We start from the raw sequence: 21797 nt of genomic DNA, 5'->3' as shown, positions 1-21797 counted from the left end.
ATTATTCAGACAAATACATTTATTTATTTCAATGACGTGATACCGGTTGTTAAATATACACATATCACGTGTGGATACCGTGAGCCACTTAAATCATAATTGGTTCCATCCAAGATAAGCACACACTGACCAGCAAATTTTAAAATGTTATTTCGAAAAAAAATTATTATTTAGCGAAATTTAAAACTAAAGTCCTTTAAAAATATTAACAATTTTTTCTTAAACGTTAACTATAATATTAAAATTAAAATGTACAATTTTTCTTTCCTAGTTATGACTCTGTAAACAGATCAGAATGGAAAAAAAAATGGATATATTTATAAAATTTGTTAATTATTTATGATTGAGAAAATTGTTTCTGACATAAATAGTGAAAATATTTTTTATTAGTAGTCTCCTTCCCGGTGTTAGTTTAATTATATTTTTACTCCTTACTGACTATTTTCATCACTCTAATTCTGTAAAAAGTTAATTTAACCCTTAAAAACGAGTTGTACCTGTTGAGATAACGGAAGTGGAGCTTAAAGAGATAAATCATTATAATTTTATATATGCATATATGTACAATTTATAAACACATAAAATAGCTTAGAAATGTTGTATAAATGTGTTTACGGTGCAAGCTTTATATACGTAGACAATTAATTATAAGTTTTAATTTTAATTCTTCTACGAATCATCCTCCCCGCACTAAATGAACTTTTGTTACGCCTGGTTCGCATGTTCGCTCGGCACCACACGCCTTCCCACACGAATAAACAACACATGGCTAGTGCACTTTCTACAGAACGGCTGTTTTACACGTGCATAATCCCTAAAACCTGAAACCTAAAAAAACTGAATCATTGAGAACTTTGGACTATTATGTACTTACTAATAAAAATAATACAATTATAAATTATAACTGTTCATAGTGATACATATATATATATATATCACCCTAACGATAAAATCTTTTTCAGCTTTATGCCTTAACATGTGGTTTTTTAGATAAAATTGTATGATTTGAATGGTTTCATAATATGTTTCACTTAGTGAACTAATTGGCAGTTTTCTAATATTAATTAAAGTAAGTATTAATTTGTTTGCATAGGAAGACCTACGGAGTGCCACTCCCTTATGTAGTTAGTTATAGAGTTCCTTCATTCTGTTTGCAGTACAGTGTAAATGGCCAGATTGTCCACTACCCGAAATGTTAACAATAAAAATAATATTTTGTATAGCATCGTCAGTTATAATAGTTTAATTTTTTAATTTTTGCTTTTTTATGATATTTATAACACCATAAAATAGTGTCTATTCATACACGAATGCTAGAGTGTTGTTTCTTTTTTCAGCATAGGCCCTCAGAAGTATAAAGATAACTCTAATATATATATATATATATATATATATTAAATGAACACGTGTCTGTAGATGCCTGGCGTGATCCGTGATGGGGATTTGATGTTTGGAGCGGGGAGGGGTGAGCGATGTTATATTAAAGGAAAGCAATGAATTGAATATTGGTTTTCCACTAAAGTTGAATTTTTAATTTAATGCGCATTATCTTAATCATGGCTGAAGTGTTGTGAGACCAGGACCTTGTTTGTATAGGTGATATGTAGAAAAAAAAACTTCAGTCACATTGCGTCAGATTTATTAATTAACACTACGTTTGAAAGACTACGTTGTTATCGCTCGGCATTGGATATTATCTTGTATTTGTCTTATCACAGCGAGTGTAAAAAAATGCGAATTAGCCATTACCAACTCTCCCCACCATCTTTTAACTTTCAAACGTCGAATCAAACTGCCAAGACGATAGATACTTCAAACTAGAAAAATGCAGTTATCGTGGGAAACATATTTTATTGTTCTACATTTTACAAATTAATCAAGTTATATCATTGAGTGTGTCGGTATGAAATATATTAGCTATCATTGCAGTAAATTAATGGTCTTTAATTAGTCTTTCAATTTTGGTATGATTTTCAGTGCATTGTAAAAGTTGTAACTTGCGCACATTTTTATTTTATTTCATTCGATGTTAGGAAAGTTTTAATGGTAAGTTATGTGATTTAAGTATTTGCAGTTAGTCAATTAGAATCAACTAGGTTTTATTAAATGATTAGATGCTATTTTATGAAATTTAACCGAATAAAACTCTCAGGCTAGAATGGCAAATTTGTGCCAGGTTAGCTTGATACTTCAAGGGACGTCATGTTGGGAGGTATCTCTCTCTCTAGGTACAGCGTCCTACTGTCGGAGTTACCGGTATAAACCCGGCTCTGTTCCCCATTGGTCATTAAGAGGGATGCTTTGTTTTCATGTTTGAGAAGGAAATCTATACAGATTATATTTTTGACGTGACAACGTCTAATAAATCGATGAACGCCGGCTGCACGCACCTAAAAGGGTTCCGTTACGCACATTGTCACGTTACGCTGTGTCCCGTTACGCTTATTGTAAGCTTGCGCCGCATCTATCTCTCTTCCACTCGATTGGAACAACCATCGATTTGACTTTTTCGAGGCACATTAAACTTGAAACATTCCCATTCGTTTCCTACTTTTCCTATCCTTATCAGAATAACACAGATTGGAAGAAGTTCAATAGCAAACATAAAAGTTATAGTTAAAATAATCTGTTCGTTAAAGTAATAAACATATTTGAATTAATGAGTGCAAATAAAAGTAAATTTATCAATTAAAATTAAATTGTAGATTTCATTTCACTCCTTCTTTGTATCCATACAAAATAGTGATAATTAGAGACCGGAAAAATTCGCGGATTCATTTCACGATATGATAGAATCCAAACAACTGTACCTTTATATTGCTTCTCTGATTGGCTCACAGTTTATCTGAAGGACTTTGAGCCAATGAAAAACCTTTAACCAAAAAAGTATCGAATCTCAAGCGTCTCAGTTGACACGTGTCGCGAGTCGGTAACAAATGAGCAGGTGGCATTTGCTTTAGTATGTAGGGGATTGTGGAGTATATCCTAGAGGTCATCCAAAGCGCGAATTTTTCCAGTCTCTAGTGATAATTCAATAAAAATGATTCAACTTTATTCATAAAAGTATGCAATCATTTCATCAATGTTTTGTTATGACGTTGTCACGTTAAACTATCGTCCGAAAACCGACTTTACAGACAACCAATTTTTTTTAAAAATATAAATTGTAATTTCCTAAATTATAATTTAAAAAGTATGATTCAAGTGTAAATTTCTCAGAAACAAAATCCTAACGAAGGTATTTTCAATACACTACATTTTATGCAGTCATTAAACCGACAGGCTTGAGTCAAGCTCCATGTTCAAGCCGAACAATAACACATTAATAAATGTAGGTACTAGCCTAAGTACCCGGCGTTGCCCGGCCTAAACACAACATAAGTCATATCAATACCGAGTTTCAAGTCCGTAGGACATAGACTTGAAAAACGAGAAATTTTGATTTTAAAGCTTTATTGATTGAACAGTCCTATTGATTGAACAATCTCGGTGCATCAAGGCTACGCATCAGCAAAACTGGGACTTCCATTCTTCAGCATCATTTTGTGGGAAGGCATGTAACCGCTAGGCAAGACGTGATGGACGCACCAAACGATGACGCGTTAGAAATTCAAGGCAACGCCATCTATTGACGAAGTTCTAAACTAAACTGTTTTAGCGCCTTTAAGTTCTCTAGCAGCTGCGAGCTTCACTAAGTGGATGTGTTTCGTCAAGGAGAAGGATAGGAAGTTTCCAGACCTTACTATACGACCGTGTGGCGGACATGGAGAAATGGTACACACTCAACGTGTGTCTATGACCTACCTCCTATGATTTTCTATTATTATAACTGAATTTACTCACTGTTCACGCCCTTAGGGATGGAACTTCATAATTATATGTAGTCTATGTCACTCGCCGACCCATAAACTATCTAAATTAAAAAAAAAAATCCGTTGCTCTGTTACTGCGTTAAAGAAGGATAAACAGACAAACATACTTTCGCATTTATAATATGTATGCAAAATGTATGTATGAAAGCGACGTATGTGTGCATGGATGTAAGTATGGTTGTACTTATGTATGCAAGTATGTATTTATTATTGTATGCATGATTGTGTCGCCGTATTACTTGCTGTAAACCAGGACCAGCGCGGATGGGCGCCATTACGTGTTACTGTGCGCAGATCCACAGTTCGTTGAAGCGCGGGGGAGAGGGGAGCGGCAGGACAGCAAAGGTATGGGGGTTGGTCTCTAGCTCAGGGCGGTTGGCGCGAGAATGATGTGCACGGACACTGTTTTCTTATTCAGGCTCTGGTCCGATCGTCCAATCGTCGCGGACGTATCATAAGACTGGCGCACTTGGGTAGTCGCGGGCGTTGATTGCGAGTTCGTGGCAAAAGCATCATAAGTAGGGACCGGAAAAATTCGCGGGTTCATTGACCTGCAGGATGAACTCCATAGTTCTACGTACACTCGGTCAAATGTCACCCACCCATTGGCTGCTGTCTTGTGAGACGTCCCAGCGTAGCAGCCTGTGATTCGATAAAGCTTTGGTTGGGTGTTTCTCGTTGGCCCAGCGTCATCCAGGTGAGTTGTGAGACAATAGCAGAGGCAGCACTGAGGTATAACTATTTGTATTTTTAGCATAAATCGCGAAATGAATTCGCGAATTTTTCCGGTCTCTAATCATAAGAACCAAGTACACAGCTGTCCACTGCATGATAGTGCGTGTCTCGAGGAGCGACTGTCCTGGACAGGCTGCCTCCTTCCGCCGGAGAAGCTAACCGAGGGGTCCCGCTCAGGAAACGGAGTAGCCACCCTTGCTGCGCGAAACACGTTACTCTTTAAGCCAATTCAAGGTTTATATACTTAAAACGGAAAACATAAACACTTTATGGACTTGGAATCGCTCATTAATCACATTGTTACGTGTTTTAAAACAGGTTTGTAAATTTTTAGCCCAATTAATTAAATAAAGTTTTATTTACTAACCGATATTTACAATATAAACTAAATTACAACACTAAATGTCTGTCCAGAGTTTGCTCTCCACATTGGAGCTTGACTCGTAGTGGACCCCCCCCCCCCCCTGATGCTGGATTCTCACCTCGCACCTCTGTCCCAACACACTGCTTAGGACTACTCGCTCGTCCTGATGCACCAGTCTCCACATGAGAGACCCATCGCTCGTCGGCCGAGTTCGCTCACTTGAGGGATCACTCGCCCTCTTCACTTCATTGTCTCGGAGGCTGGCTTCGCCGTTTTCATATCCCACAGCCCCCCGTCTGGAATTGTCTCGCACCCCTTGGATGTGTCGCGTCATGAGGGACGACTTTGATACCCGAAGCTCCCAGAACAATGGAATCATATTTTCGCCACTTCACGCGGGCGGGACTCTGGTAATGTGCCGAACACTCCAGAGGCATTGAAGAAGGTGGAAGCAGGGGTAAAGAGGGTAGCGAGGTGCTATTTCTAATCTGATTAGGCGCGCAGCAGTAATGGACTACGCCTAACCCGCGGGCTTAAATAATCCACCCAGTGAGTCGTCCCTCTGGCTTCTTGAACTGCGACAGCCACTAAAAGTGCAACAAGGCCAGTGCACAAAAGGTATTTCTTCCCATATAAATACTTGTGAAATGCTGCAGGTTTTTAACTACAGCTAGAAGTTCTCTTTTGGTGTTGCAATAATTAACACTCGCGCTAAGATAAAGCTTTCCCGTAGTACACGATGACTCGTTCGTTTTCATCCTGAACCTGGTAAAGTATAGTGCCCAGTCCATCTTCGTTTGCATATGTATAACGTATATACTCTCCATACTGATGTGGGTAGACAAGTATGGGACTAGGACATAAAGTCTTCTTAAGGTTCTGAAAGGATGCCCCATACCCAGAAGTCCACAAAAACTGCCTCGTATCCTATGTCAGTTGATGCAGTGGTCTGGCAATAGCTACAAACCCAGGAACGAAGTACCAATAGTAGATGCAAAGTCCTAGGACACTTCTTAACACATGTTTATATTTAGGTCTAGGCCACTCCTTGACAAACTGGATCTTCTCAGGGTCTGTCTGTATTCCATCTTGAGATACCACATGACCTAGAAATGTTAGGGCTTAGTTTGAGTTGTGCATGGCAAAGACTGAAGATTTTGTAGATGCTCCTTCACAGTAGTTCCCAACAAAACAGTGTGATCCAAATATTGTGGACGAATTGGCTACAAAAAAAAAGGGATATTTGAAAGTTTTAATTTTAGACAATTTTAGATTGTTTCTTTTAAATATGTATTTAACAGCTCAAAACTTAAGTAGGTAACGGTAGATAATTATAATGGTGTACACTGCAGTCTCAAAAGTAGGTTTATTCATTATCAATTTTTTAATTTAATTAATTTATATAGGCAAGTCTAGTGACCTATAGGCAATAGTAAGCACCGTCGGAACTATAGTGAGTGAGCTTCTGCAGACGCCGATAGAACGGTGCTATTGTCAGGACTGTGATCAAGTAGTTTTTAGCGAACCGAACCGAATTAATGAATATCTGTAGTTTTACAGTTTTGCCAATGCGTACAGCTCATATGCATGGTAAACTGGTTGAACAAGGAATCGACCATATTTTTGTGTGGCTTCACCATAAAACCAAGATTGCAGCTCCAAATAATTTTTTTTACGCATATAAAAACGGAAAATATAAACCAGTAGAAAAAACTTCATACTTCTGAGATCCCATGATTTATTTAAAATTTGTAAAAAAAAATTTTTTTCCCTTTGCAAACTCATAAAAATGAATTAAAAAGTTCAATCCTACAACATGGAAAAGTTAAAAAAAAGTAGTTTCATAATTTATGCATTATCAATCAGGTCTTATTTGTTTGTTACTAAATAAAGACACATCTTCTGTGAGCTAAACGTAACCAAATATCATACTTGCAAATGTCAAAATGCCTTACCAAAGTTTCCATGAAGCAAAGCTATTAAAAGTAGTCAAATTGTACTCGTCAACCGCTGCGCTGCGTACGCTGACAATTTAATTCAACTAGTTTCAACTGCCAATTTTAAAATGAAAACTTGAGATTTGGTAGCAGTTTATTAGTTTAATGCCATGAATTTCGCATTTATAATATTAATAAGGGATACATATGTATGCAAATGTATGCATGAAAGCGATGTATGTATGCATGTATGTATGTGAGTATGGTTGTACTTATGCATATATACTATAGTGTTTACAGCATTTCTAGAATAGAATTATTACCCTGACATTTATGTTTTGTGTTGTCCCAGTACCTCAAATAGTTCAAGGTATTTGTAAAACGTTCCCTGAATAGATTCCAGTATTACCTACGCACATTATTAAGCATTATAAAATTAAAATAAAGTCCAATTATTGAATATTGGATTATCTTTTTGAATGGTTTAAAAAATATATATGCTTGAATGAAACATCAATTATTGAAATATAAAATTAAGTGCCAATTTTTGTAAGAAATACTTAATATTTTCCGGAAAAAGACATATTTCATATATGCAAAAATAACCTTAGCCATGTGTTGTAAAAGTTGTAATATAGTTATTTTTGTAATACAAACTATTTCTTGGCATCTGGTTTCCAGATGTATTTTTTGTAAAAGTACAGGATATTTTTCTTCTGAGTGCAATAAGACTTTTGTAAAATACATCCGTCACAAGCGACTTGAAAGTACTTTTTTAAAATAACCCTACTCCATAACACACATGTGTCACACAATTGATGATCAAGCTTCTCGAAGAGATTTTCTAATAACACATGGTATGACTCGTAAAATATTGATTTTATAGTCTTGGTGGTAGTAGGAGATGGGATTAAAAAATTGATGACATTATTGTATTTTTTTTTACTAGAGTAGGATTGACATACAAAAAATAATGTGTTTTAAAGTGTGTTCTTTTATTTCTTGTGTTAATTAAATGAAGGTACTCCAGATCATTAATTTATGGTGAAGTAACATATGTTTTTCTTTGGGTAAGATGTCGTAGATTAAGACGAGTTTAGTATCTGAAGGCATATAGTTACAAGACAAGCATGCCGATGACTTTTAGTGATTTGATGGGTTTGTGTGGATAAAGGGGGAGGAGGTAAGGTTCAGTCTGCTAGTGCTGCTGGTTAGCACTATGGAGAAATTAGTGGTACTATTTTTTGTACTTCTTTAAGGAATCTATCCCAGTATCCTGCATTGTCCTGGCTTTACGCAAAGTGAAGAGAGTTCTTTTAGGAATGGGGATTCTTTTTTTTAAATATCATGTAGACAGGGATAAGGGACAGTTTTTTTTCTAAATAAGATGCACAGTAATTGTTCTCCTATTTCAAACTACACGTGTGCAAAATTGTATTTATTAGTACTGCAGGGTAGGAATGGAGGATGGGGTAGGTTTTACTAAATCCTCTTATTTGAAACTTCAAGTGTACAAGATTTCATTAAGGAGTACGAAACTTCTGCCTTAAGGGTTACAGAAAGGGCGAGGTAGTTGGTTTTTCGAGCTGTCCTGCAGACAGTGACCTTTCTCTTATTTTGAAGGTCAAGTGTGCAAAAATATATTAAGCTTGGAGTAAAAATTTAGATTTGATGAACGAACATACCCATATGCATGTATGTTTATATAATTTAAACATTTTAAAAACATTATTTCAATATTAATGTTATTATTTATTTTTATCAAAATAAATATTGATTAATAGAAACAGATAGTTTTGTGAAATTTATTGGAATTCAAAATGGTATAATACTGGATTTTTCTTAAAATTAAAATAATTGTATTAAAATGGCAGGTCCAATATGGCAGAAACAGGACAGCAACATAGATCAAGGTTCAGATCATATGATATGGTTACGACGACATCATCCGAGATGGTGGCCGAGGTTACAGGGTTCAAGGTCACAGTTTGCTCCATAGTTCCACATCCTGAACCCTGGCTCGGGATATGCATTTGTATTCACTTCTTACTTCATGTTAGAAAAGAGAAACAGCTTCAGAAAATATTTTTTTAAAGTAGGTAATTTATTTTAGACGTGACGCCGTGTGGGCGGATAAGAGTCATCGCCGTGGCAGCAGCTCGAAGCATGGATGAGGTGGCGCCTAGATGCCGGTGTTGGAGGATATCCATTGCCTGTAGAAGGCGACGCGGGCGTAGACTCCAGGGGCGTTGGGCTGCGCGCAGCCGGCACCCCACGACACGATGCCCACCAGCACGCCTTCGACGGCGAGCGGACCACCGGAGTCTCCCTGCGACACACACGGGGCACGATAGTTAGAGCCTCAAAAAAAATGCAAGTATTGCATTGAAGTACAATTTGTAAACAAATGGATGAGGTTATAGCTGGAGAAACCCCGTCTCGTGTGGGACAGGCATTCAGGATCCTAGCTCGAGTGGTACCGATCCCTCTGAGGGAAGGTGCATGTCACTTTACCATGCCCCAGGGGGGATAGGGTTTGGCCAAGCTTACCTAGTTAAAACTACCCTTGCTTAAGGAGCCTGCTTACATTCGTAAATTTATTAACTGTGAAATGGAAATGTTGGACGTTATGTAGTGGGCCCTTTTTTTTTGTGAATCCTTGAGTTCTTCATCAATGGACCGCGGAAAGGGTGTATGATAAGAATACATAGCCTCTCTACCCCAGGGAAATCTTCCGCCTACTCATGGCAATGCTGGTGATGACGAAAACGGTCACTGTTGGGATCTCGCGAGCCTCAGCTGCTAGAAAGAGCACTGGAAATGGTGAATGGGCTGAATCTGCGGGCAACAGGGGGGTTAGACCGCTGAGCCTCGAGGCCTTTAGGTCTCAAAGACCTGGTTTATACGTGGGAGGCCAGGCTGTGGCAAAAGAGACGGCCAGGCTGCACCTTGCTGCTCTCGTTTAGGAATCACAACCGGGACTTTATAGGCTATAGACTCCATGGGCTGCGGTACTTGGAGTCGGTGGAACACACGAGGTTTACCTATGAGCTCTGTGATACTGCGGGCCGGTGGAGGGTTCGTCGGTTGGAAGCTAAAGGTCAGGAGCATCTACTACTGCCTCAAAAGTTGAATGCATTGCGGGCTAACCACAGGTTCCCTCTGATGTCAAAGCCAAAGGTCAGTGAGGTTGGATTCGCACTGGCAATTATGCTCTGGTGGAATGCCCCATCCTGAAAGTGAAAGTTGGATGCAATGAGCAGTGAGCAGTTTACAGTTTGCAGTGAGCTCCGGTACTAGCCAGGATAGCTAGTAGACCCTAGAGTGGATCATGAGTAGTATGGGCGATTGAGAAGTTCCAGACTGAGAGTGATGTATTGGGATAGGCGCTACTCAGTGGCTCGTGTGGAGAATTCACTTGACCAAACTGGTACTTAGTTTAATGGGTATGGGGGACGGGGTGGTGCTGATGTCAGAATGGTTTCCTTGCGGCCTCTCGGTATAGCCTGTCCCTTTTTCAGTTCCCAGCAAAGAATTTGGGATTATTTCCTTCAAAAGGGTCCAGACAAACAAGGCTATATATACTTTAACACAATTTCCCATCTGAAGGACAAGTACAGTTGTCCTCCGATAGCATGCGACCTACCTGGCAAGAGTCCTTTCCTCCCGCTTGGTAGCCGGCGCAGATCATGCCGTTGGAGATCCTGTTGCTGGCGTAGTACTGCGTGCACTGGTTGTTGGTCATCAGGGGCACACTCACTTGGAGCAGAGTGGCAGAGCCGCTGCCTCCTTGCTACAGGAAAACATACGTTACATGACTTTGTAGCCAGAGCCAAATTTAAAACATCTTAAAATTAATTTCTATATAAGCATTTTATAGTCAAATATTTCCAGTGATTAGACTAACTGTCCCGCAAGAATTATTTATACATTTCCTAGACTAAAAAAAGTTGGAAGACATAAGAAAAAGAAAAAGTAATTTCTTCTGAATTTTTCATTTTTTAGAACAGGTGTAAACTTAGTAGTTTAATGAAGACAACTCTTCAGCAATGTAGACATATCATAGTCCAACTAAGCAGGCAGTTAATGTGTGTTTCAAAATATGTTCAGATTTTTTTAAATATTACAATTTATGTGTAAAAAATAGTTCTTGGTTTTTAATATGATATAAATTCAAGTAATTAGTGTAGAACAAGCCTTTTTTGTATTGGTTTTCGTAAAGGTTAAGTGTATGTGGAATGAGCTATACTTACGGAAGTGGCTCCCCAGCCAGTAATCACGCCATATGTGCCAGAAGCCACCGCCGCATTAGCTGTGGGCAGCACCACAGGGTGTACCGCGACGCCGTAGACGAAGGGTGAGCTGACCTGCGCGACAGAAACAATACCAATCAATTTTTAATCTAGTATTAAATATCTGGATGGACAAGCTTTGCTCAGGAAATTCTAATCGTATTACTATGAGCATGAAAATACGCAGAGCTGCATTTAAAACCAACAATATTACTTTTTGAATTTCAATTGAAAATGAATGCTTTTTAAAATACAATTCATTAAATTTAATATAAAAATATAATGAACCAACATTGAAAGATTTTATTCCCTTATTTGTCCACCACAACCCAAAACACACACGAAAATTGTTCGTATCAGTGGTGCAAGTAGCATACTTCCGAAATGAGCAAACAGTAGTATTGATTAAGTATCGTTTTAAGGTGTGTTAATATGGATAAAAATGTGGCAAATGTGTCCCTGCTACTTTCATGTGTTTTTTTAAAACCAAAACTGAAATACCTAAAACAACCATGAAAACATTAATTCTATACCATTTTAACTCCAGAAAATAAATTACATCCGGAGACAAAACAGGAGAGCTACTCAAGGATTCCGACATCGACGTTTTATTGTCAGCTATGTTAATTGGCACGAATACCGAATGGAGACGATTCTAACATACCCATAAGATAAAAATTGGGCTGGTGTTGCAGTTGGTATATTTAATGTTAATACATTTTGTTGGTAAATATTGCCCAAAAACTGTATGTAGCCAACAACGAACCACATTAGCTCATCAAATGGTGCGGACACCATTGTTACCTCTGTAGTCTCTGCTGAGGAGAATCCCAAAATAGTAATGCGGCATGAGTGTCTACCTGTGGGCGTAGCAGGAGTTCTGTATGGAAAGATGATAGAAAGTAGTAGGTGATAGTTTAACCTACCTTGATTACAACGATGTCGTTGTCGAGAGGGATCCCTTGGTTGTAGTTGGGGTGCTCGATGATCTGGCTGACGGAGCGGACTTGTCCTCCGCTGGCCTCCCGAGCGCTGCCGGCACGGATCACCAGCGACGAAGGACCGTAACTGCGACAAAAAGAAATTTAAATGAGTCTTACTGACATACAAATAAACCCTGTTACAACACTAACTGATTAAACAAAACACATTTCTAGTTTTTCTTGGAGAAAGCATATTACTATCGGGTTTTCTGTTGAACTTTGCTTAGGTGATCAATTTCAGGAAGACCCTCATAAAAGGAAGTTTATAGAAGCTTAAAAACCTAACTTATAATAAGTGTTTATAATCTCTTGGCTGTAACTGCATACTCGTTTGCGTTTTTGTGGTTTGTTATTATAGTGATCTGAGTTTCGGAAATCAAATACGATGTTTTATCTCAGCCATAATGTATCACTAAAAAACTTGGTGTTGTTTGACCAAGATGACTAGCTTAGCCCCTTACCTTGCCACTAGCTGGTACTTATCATTACCATAGCCGCTCACATGATTCTGGAAACCCTCAGTAACCCAGAAAACCCATGATCCGTTGGGGGACCACCCTACCCATCCCAGTTCTCCAGAAGTGTCGCTTTTCACTGTGTCCGCTCATCACCAGGAGGGAGATCTCTACTCCGAGCACCTGAGCCAACCACAGTCACTGCCAGGCCTACGCAATTTCTTATTCACTGTATACCAATGGAACCTCAGCATGGACATTTCATCACTTTGTGGATCAGCCCACGGTACTCTTAAATTTTAACAAAATCGTGTAGGTCTTTGACTCCGTGCCCTTTGTGAAAGCATAATACAAAGACAGAGGAACCATAAATCAAACAGCCAACCCATTGGGTCCCTCTGCCAGCCCTAGAGACATTAGAGCCTTGCACTGTGGGTCCCAACAAAGGACCAGCGCATGCTATGGAAAACATATGGTTGTATAAATTATGTACCTACAACCCATTCAGCACAATACAGGGCAAATAATAAGTTGGGTGTGAGGTAGCATTTAAATGATATTCATCTCAAGACTGTTATCAACCATGGTTTCGAATGCTCCGTATACGAATCATTCAGTTGCTGGTATTAAATTTTGGGTACTGCTACTTTGTCAACCTATTAAAAAACTGTATTTTGTTTGTTCCTTCTCCGCTCAATTTTCCTCCGTGCAGAGCTCCAACAACCAACCAAAACTTCATACCCTCTGCAGTCAAGCTATAATACATATTCAATCCGCTAAAAACAAAACAAATTAGTGAAAGAACAAGTATTATCACTTCATTACTGCCGAATTGACAGTACACACACTCGTTTCTGAAACACTCCCTGATAAGTAAGGGAAATGAACAGGGAAACCGCGTGGTTAAATACATTAAATATTCGTAAATTTCGACATCATTATTAATATTAGTATTATTAAATTACTAATTTATTATATCTATTAAAAAGAACAGAAATATGAATAACGAAATTTAAGAAGTAAAGTTATTACCAATTAGAGTTACATTCTTTCCTGCAGTACGAGCAAAGCAAGCATCTTGTGCACAACCACCTATCTGTAGCATTTTAACTCTTTTGTATCAAGTTTTTGGGAAATTATTTAAAATCGAATGAAATACTTGAATTGGACAGCTTTCTCAGTCAAGGGCACCCCTTGAGCACAATGCCTCTCAGCACAGTTGAAGAGTTCATTAGTTTATGATAAGTAACATAATTTGGTTTGTTTTATTATTTGAAAACATTTTGCAAATCTAAATTGTTGCATTCCAAGAACATGGTTTCAAATTTGGCAGCTGTTGTAGAACACACAAATGAATGTTGTTACTTAACGTTGACACTAGGGCATGTGTGTTCATTTTATAAAAAAAAAAGTGATAATATTTGGATCTTAGTTTTCAAAAGTAAAAAATTATATTTTTTGCTCTTGCCATTGCAGGCGGTAGTTTAAGCTAAAATGTGAATTTTTAATACTCCTTTTCGTAACGATTGGAATTTATAATGACTGGTTCTTAAGGAAAGGTTATTTTACTCACTTCACAGTGCAGTGGGCTGCCGAGACGACCCACTCCTGGGAAATGATGGAGCCGCCGCACAGGTGGAGGCGGATAATGCCCAAGAAGTCCACTTGCAGGGAGACCTGGGCCACAGAAGAACTAAAGTCAGGTCTACCAAGTTGGGAAGAACACTGTCTGGGAATTGGCTCAACGGTAATGTCCAGTGAGTGTTCTAACATTAAAATTATTCCTTTGCAGTCTACGCAAGTGTAAATAAGTAAAAAAAATACTTAAGATATTGGCACGATTATGATGAAAGGACACTTCTCTTTCATCGTTGGCAGATTAAAAGTCCAGTTTTACAACAGGACATAGATCGATATACAGGCATATTTAAAATAAAATCTTTGTTAACTTGCAAGGGCTTGCATATATTCCCTTTCTATGAATTACGAGCTCGTCTGATGAATGAGCGAGGTGGGAGAAAAACACCAAATGACACGATTTGGCACCTGTGAGGTTAGGGAACTTGTGGGTAAATTGCGAAAGTTAGTAGTTCGCTCAATGAATTTCCATTTGCTATCTATAATTTAGAAGGCCCAACAGCTAGGACGTAGTAGATGCTTGAATATTATTTTGTCGTATTGTGCAAGATTGCTAAGAAGAATTCCCCATAATCCCTACTGATATTATAAATGCGAAAACATGTTTGTCTGTCTGTCCTTTTACGCAGCAACAGAGCAACGGAACGACATAATTTGTTGCATATAGAGAGAGAGCTTATGGGATGGAGTGTGAAATAGAAGATATATAATTACGAAATTCCATCTCCAAGGGTGTGAAAAATAAGCAACTTCAGTTTTATAATAGAAAATAATATGAGGTAGGTCATAGACACACAAACAGTGAGTGTGTCATTTATCTTTGACCACCATACAGTCATATAGTAAGGTCTGGCAAATTCCTATTCTCATCATTGGCAAAACCCGTCTGCTTAGTGAAGCTCGCTGCTGCGAGAGAACTAAAGGCGCAAATGACAGTTTAGTTAAGAACCTCGTCAATAGATGGCGTTGCCTTCAATTAGTAACACGCTATCGTTTGGTGTGGTGCGTCTGTACTGTATTGCCTAGAGGTTACCTGCCTTTGCAAAAAATGAATCTGTAGATTGGTGTCCGGTTTTGTTGATGTGTAGCCATGATGCACCGAGATTTTACAATCAGCGGGACTTTAAAATCAAAATTTCCCGCTTTTCAAGTGTATGCCCTACAGACTTGAAACTCGGTAGTGATGTCCCTCATATTACGATGTGTTTAGCCCTGGAAACGCCGGGGTACTTCTTCTAGTAAGGTTTATGTGAAGGAACAAAACCAAAACGTGAACACTTAGCAAAATGCTGTGATACTTTAGAGAGCCTGCAATCTGGCGATGGATATATTATAAACTAACACGAATGTCAAATAAACCTGATTCCAGCATAAAACAAAATATATTTACGTATGAACTACGTACCATGTAGGGGAACTCTTCAATGGCAGCCGGAGATCCTCCAATGATCTTCGGATTGAGTTTGTTGAAGAAGATGGACTCGCTGGCTGGAATTCACACAGAAATCACATGGATTTTATTTGGCTCTTGTATGGACTTTGATGCCAAATAAGAGAAATAAAATGATTTACTAGCTTATTTTGCCTGAATAACCTGGCTCGCTCAGTAGAACAATCAGCAAGTTACCTACTTAGTTTTCATGACGAAGGAAGACATTAAGGAATAAATAAGTTATCTAAATAAAATTATTCCTGATATTGTATCCAAGAAAAATCCGTGCGCAGTCGCCATCTTCGTAGTAATTCGTTTTACTTAGTATGGTTCCCTTAACAACACCTCAGTAGGTACTCGATATCATGAAGATGGCAACTGTAATATCGCCTAAAGCTGTAGCATAACTAGTTGAGGCAACAACTGCTTGGAGGCCTATGAACATATAAAATTATTTATTTAATTTTTGATTTCCAAGTGATGTAAATGTTCTTTTTCTCTAACGGTCACCAACGTAGCATGATATAAATGGCAAGACAGGTGTTGCTAGGTGTGCGCTCACTCACCCAGCCCGCATGCCAGCAAGGCGAAGAAGATGACAGGTCGGAACATGATGTGTGTCGGGGCGTTCTGCAGACTGCCAGTGAACAAGTTCTCCCTACTAGAATTGTTTTAAATACTGTTCCCTTAAACGTACTTTGTATCCATTGCAAATCAAGAACACATTTTCAAGTGGCTTTTGAATGCACAAAAAAAAAAAAGATATGACTTATCATAATAGCTACAATGCACGTGTGTCACGCGTGAATATCGTGTAGCACTTAAATATATGAAGTAGCCAGACACCTGGAGATAGCCAAAAATTTAGATTATTATACGTACGTTTAAATGGCATTTTTATTGGGCAATGGGTAGTTTCACGAGCAAAATTATTAAAATTTTATCTCAATACACAATTCCGTTACATTTAAAAAAAAATGTTACCGACTCTAGTAACTTCCGCCATTTTGGAAACTGGCTGCCATATTGAAAATCCGTAACTATTATCCGATTTTAAAGGAAAATAATTAAATTAAGAAAAAAAATTAGTAATAAAATGTTAATAAAAGCATCACGGAGTAATTGGTTCGAACCTGGCGCGGGTAAAATAAAAATGACGACGGATCCTTCCTCCACGGAAGTCACCGACAGACTTACCTCCCACTACTAATACCAAGGCAGATATTAAGTAAGTTGGTATGACTTCATGAAGGCCATCTTGTTTTTGTCTGCTGGAAGCCACCATCTTGTTTTTGTCTGCTGGAAGCCGCCATTTTGGACCCGACATATTGTTTAGGTCTGCTAGAGGGTGCTGCCGTCATTTTAGTTTAATTTTTACCCACTAACTTGTAGTATTATTTTACGTTAAATGTGCTTCTTTTTTTAAATCGTTTATAAATATGCTTCCTTTTTTTAAGGAGCTTCCAATGTGCTTCATATTTTTTGTGTGCTTCCTTTTCTTGAATGTGCTTCCAAAGTGCTGCTTTTTGTCGAATGTGTTTCTAAATGTGCTTCCTTTTTTTTAATTGTGCTTCCGATTGTGCTTATTTTTTGTCCACTGCCTGTCCATTGCGTGTCTTGTGTGTGTATTGTGTGTTCATTGCGTGTATTGTGTGTTCAATATTGATTTAATACAATTTTTTGAACATACGCCACTGCAGTTTTGCACTGTTTTTCATGAAAAAAAAACCAGTATGTCCATAAAATAATGACCCAGTTATAAATATGAATAGTGACAACTGTAAACGTTGTATGGTGTTGATTCAAGGTCACAATTAAAGAGTAACTCAAAACAGTTTTTGATAAGCGCATGCTCCGAGTACTGCTTTGTTGTTTTCTCGATGTGTCGGGTGAATGAATGGCTTTTTCCCCAAGAGGGTGAACCCGTAGACTTTATTTGGCAAATAGGATGGAGCACTTCCCCATTGGAATCTCTTTGTACGTGAGTGGTTGAATGTCGAAGTTCCTGACCGTTGGCTTGGTCGTAATGGTCGAGACGACAGAGCTCTTTTTCGCTGGCCTCCACGTTCACCTGACACAACGCCATACGATTTATTCCTTTGGGGCTTTATAAAAAATCGTGTCTACTTTCCGTCGCTACCTAATGAGTTTCCAGAGTTGAGGCACCGAATTGAAGAGGCTATTGCTTCCATTACTCCGGACGTGTTAACCAAAGAGTGGGAAGATTTGGACTTTAGGTTGGATATGTGCCGTATAACTAAATGCACATATTTAACAAGTATAAGAAAAATTAGGTTAGTTTACCTTCCATTTGATGTATGATTTGTTGTAAAAAGTATAAATTAAACTGTTATCATTGACATTCTTTTATGGATATCCTGTAAAATAAATTAAAATTTATCGGACTTAGGCTGGGTTTGTGTTTTAATTTTATTTCTATTTTGCATTGTTAATTTTTTTTCCATGACAAACAGTGAAAAACTACAAATAATTGTATTAAATCAACAACCTCGCTGTTTCCTTTGTCACTAGTGGATGGCGCATTGCTATTGATATTCTTATCTTTTATTTATCTTATCTGTATGTAAAGCAAATACGCACTGACCATTACAGACCAGAGTAATCATTTTAAGTTTCAGACTTTGAACCAAACTGCCTAATTAATATTACTTCAAAACAAAAGTATGTACCGAAGAAAAAAATTACGTCGTGGGAAACCCATTGAATTGCGTCGCAATTCACACAAATGTTTATAGAGTTTAATGATAATCTTACTCCACTACAATAAGTGCTCAGAACATTCCTTAAAATTAATCAATTTTATAATTGTTATATATTATGTTATGAAAAGCGAATTCATATAATCACATTACAAAAATTAATTGTTTTTAAGACTAATTTTTACATCAAAACCAGAAACAGAATATATTGATTTTATTATATACCATTTTTTATTCATACGTTAAAAGATAAAAAAAGCTCAATTGGTAAATTAATTGTGTTGTAAAATTTTAGAAGTAATTGTATTAGGTGGAATTCATGAAATGTGTTTTGAATTTTTTTCTTCATAAAATAAGAGTGTAAATTCAATATTAATGTGGAATAAAAAATTTAAAAAAATTTTAATCATTATGAGAATGATTTCAAAATAAAAAATTCAGGAAATAACATTTTCCTGCTGGCTGGTTTACACACGAGCGCAAGCGACCTTTCAAATTCAAATTTTTCTATATTCTTGTCTAAACTCTAAAATTCGAATGTTTACTGAATTCCCAGCAAGGATACACAGCCGATGGGGAAAAGGGTAACTTACACTGGCTGCTACGTAGGGACAGGTATTTCTCACGAAAAACCTGGACGCTCGTCAGAACTGCAATGAGGCATTACTTCGACAGAGGTTTCTTCCTTGTGATTGGCGGGCCTTTCGCCAGAGAAACTATCGCCTTATTTGGCGAGGCCATTCAGGACGCGTTTGCTTCCGCGCAGACGAAACGAAATAAATGGTACACGAAAATGAAATAAACTCAACCAATTACAAAACATAGATGGAGCTACAATGCTTTGGACTCGCAGCTGTTATATAAATCTTTTCGCGAAAAATACATGGCCATACTACTGAGTGAAAACCCTGTAAGCGGTGATGGACCCAGACACAGGGAAATATGAGCTATGGCCACCCCTTTCTTCCCTGTTATAATTTATTTATTAATTTGTTTTTGTTTTACGACTCGCCAGCAACGAGGTCATTTGAGATTCTCTAACTCTATAACAGTCAGGGAACACGGGGAGAAGAATAGGCAGAGGTGCCCCCCCCCCCCCTCCCAAACACTATGACTCCCCCCCCCCCCCCAACCTAATGATGCCCCCCCCTCCGAATTTTTATGCCATTTTCTCAATGATTTTCTCAATGATTTTATAATATTATACTTTTTATTATTATATTTTATCACATTTTGCATTAATTTAAACTGATTTTCTAATAATAATAAAAATTTTGGTCATATCAGGTAATATTTCCATCCTGAACCGACAGATGCCAAACTGCTTTTGTTGAGGAAAGTGTGGGGTTGCCAATTTGATTTACAAGATCCCTTTCAATTATCAAAGCACCAGAAACGTATTTTCACATTAGAAGATATAATTATGTAAATAATATATACATTTTTCTCGTCTTTTAACTACCCCCCCCCCCCCCTGAAATTTTAATGACGCTGTCTGCGTCGTTACCCCCCCCTTGTGGGCACCACTGGAATAGGTAGTGTTCTATTCAATCTTTGCAATACTCACATACTAGTAGATACAACAGAACGTTTTAATGTTTATATACGAAAGGGATTGCGATGTTAAAATTATGTTAACTTGAAATTATTTTTTAAAGTATATTTCTGGTTTAAGCTAAATTAATAGAGGTATCAATATTAAAAAATATCATTTTAAAAAGACTTTTCACACACTGTTGGCTTCTAAAACTATTAAAATAACATTTTATGTTTATTACACCGTTCACCTTGCATTGGTATCAAGTCGATTAAAAATTCATTGTTTAAGAACGATCGCCACACACCGTCTTGAAAACCAGTCGAGTATTGAGAAACAGCAAAATCTGACTGAACATTTATATTTTTACTTAATAATGTCTAATTTTGGTAGCCTTTATTGGAACTGCCATTCATGTTAGACGAAACAAATGTTTCGCTAAGAACTGTGCCGTGTATTAAGTATTTAGGCACGTTTTATTTAAAAATTTTGTAATCTTAAATATTTTTGGAAATATTATTATTTTTTTCTCTCATCTTATTTTCTTTACGGCCAGGCCCTCAGCCTCTGTTCTCAGAGGCGAGCTGATTTTCTTTCCCAGCCTCATGCTAGGCTAGCATTCTGGCTAATATTTCTCCCGCCTCCAGGCACGTCGGAGCCGGTCACGTTATTTCTTCGCGGGTCTCCTTTTGCTAAGAGCAGCTTGTGAAGCAGTGCTGAGCCCTGCTAACTCTGTCACGAATCGGTATAAGGTTCACTAGCAGCAAGACACGACAGGAGGATCCCGTGGGCCTTGTGTCCCACAGACCATGCGTTTTTTGAAGCCACCCCCCGCCTGCTCACCCACCCTCTCTTCTCAGAAGTGGCTAGGAGCGACGACCGCTCGAGTGCGTTAACCGAAGTCAAGGCCATCTCAGGCTTGACAGCCGCAGTTACGATTCTGCACCTTAACGACACCTAGCGACGGCTGTGGTAACTAATGCCACTTGTGAGGCGTCGGCAGCGCCGACACTACCGCGCTCGCGCGGAGGTAACGACAACCTCTCTCCCCTCCTTATGTCTCAGGCCGCTAGGTGGCACCACTGGTTACTCCATTAACCCCCTAGCTTGACACTCTCGTCGGTCACAAGTCGATTTATTAGTACTTCCTCTCGCCACCAAAAGATAGCGCCTCAGTCGCGCAGTCACTCCAGTAAGATCTAATTTTTTTATGCCGGACACCTTCGGGTGGACTCGGTAATTTTCGGCTCAGAGCCTACCCCCCCTCCCATTCTCTAGAGACCCCGCGCTTATGATATTCTGGTGATATCCCGCTCTGAACTTACTTCGGTGCGCGCCTCCTGACTGACTGGTACCGTTTGTATCTGCGATCTTCTGCGGATCATTGACATCGTATATTATGTAGTCTTCTCAGACTAAAGGGATGGAGTCCCTGGCTAAAATTATTAACCAGTCAGTAGTTTAGTTGAAAGTAGAGAAACTTAGTATTTTTATATTAATTATTTTTTAAATTAATCATGATGACTTCCGTGGCTACCGCGAATCGTGGTTCGAGTTTGCGGAGACGAGACGCCCTCTCCTGAGCGCCAGGACCAACACCCTGTTTTGACAGGGTTCCAAGTTTGGGGCAACCAAAATCCTCTGCCAGAACCTCTGGAGTCGGTTCCTGCGCAGAATCCAACATCATTAGGCCTACTACCTTGATCACCGTCTACCTACAGCCCCGGGTGATACCCGCATAATTCTATCTTTTTATTCACGAACCCAAGATTAGTATAACCCAGTTAAGACAGCGGACAGTAAAAGGCAGTTCGAGGAGAAGAAATTTATAT

General features: G+C 38.4%; 2 protein-coding genes across 2 annotated transcripts in view; one reads left to right on the top strand and one right to left on the bottom strand.

The window, feature by feature from the left end:
* Positions 1-8699: 8699 nt before the first annotated feature.
* Positions 8700-16507, bottom strand: LOC134534099 (trypsin-3-like). The gene is made up of 7 exons (XM_063372149.1): positions 16275-16507; positions 15682-15764; positions 14212-14315; positions 12127-12268; positions 11162-11275; positions 10555-10701; positions 8700-9237 (listed from the first exon to the last, which is right to left on the bottom strand). Exons 1-7 carry the CDS (start codon positions 16318-16320, stop codon positions 9091-9093), a joined length of 783 nt encoding a protein of 260 aa, XP_063228219.1. The 5' UTR covers positions 16321-16507; the 3' UTR covers positions 8700-9090.
* LOC134534098 (trypsin-3-like) overlaps positions 14353-21797 on the top strand; it is an 80605-nt gene continuing 73160 nt past the window's right edge. The window contains exon 1 of the mRNA XM_063372147.1: positions 14353-14395. Within this exon, the coding sequence (XP_063228217.1) occupies positions 14389-14395 (7 nt within the window). The 5' untranslated portion in view covers positions 14353-14388. The remainder of the gene's footprint in view (positions 14396-21797) is intronic.

This window comes from Bacillus rossius, chromosome 7 (genome assembly GCF_032445375.1).
Source record: "Bacillus rossius redtenbacheri isolate Brsri chromosome 7, Brsri_v3, whole genome shotgun sequence".
Taxonomy (NCBI): domain Eukaryota; kingdom Metazoa; phylum Arthropoda; class Insecta; order Phasmatodea; family Bacillidae; genus Bacillus; species Bacillus rossius.
This window is presented reverse-complemented; position numbering and strand designations above follow the sequence as displayed.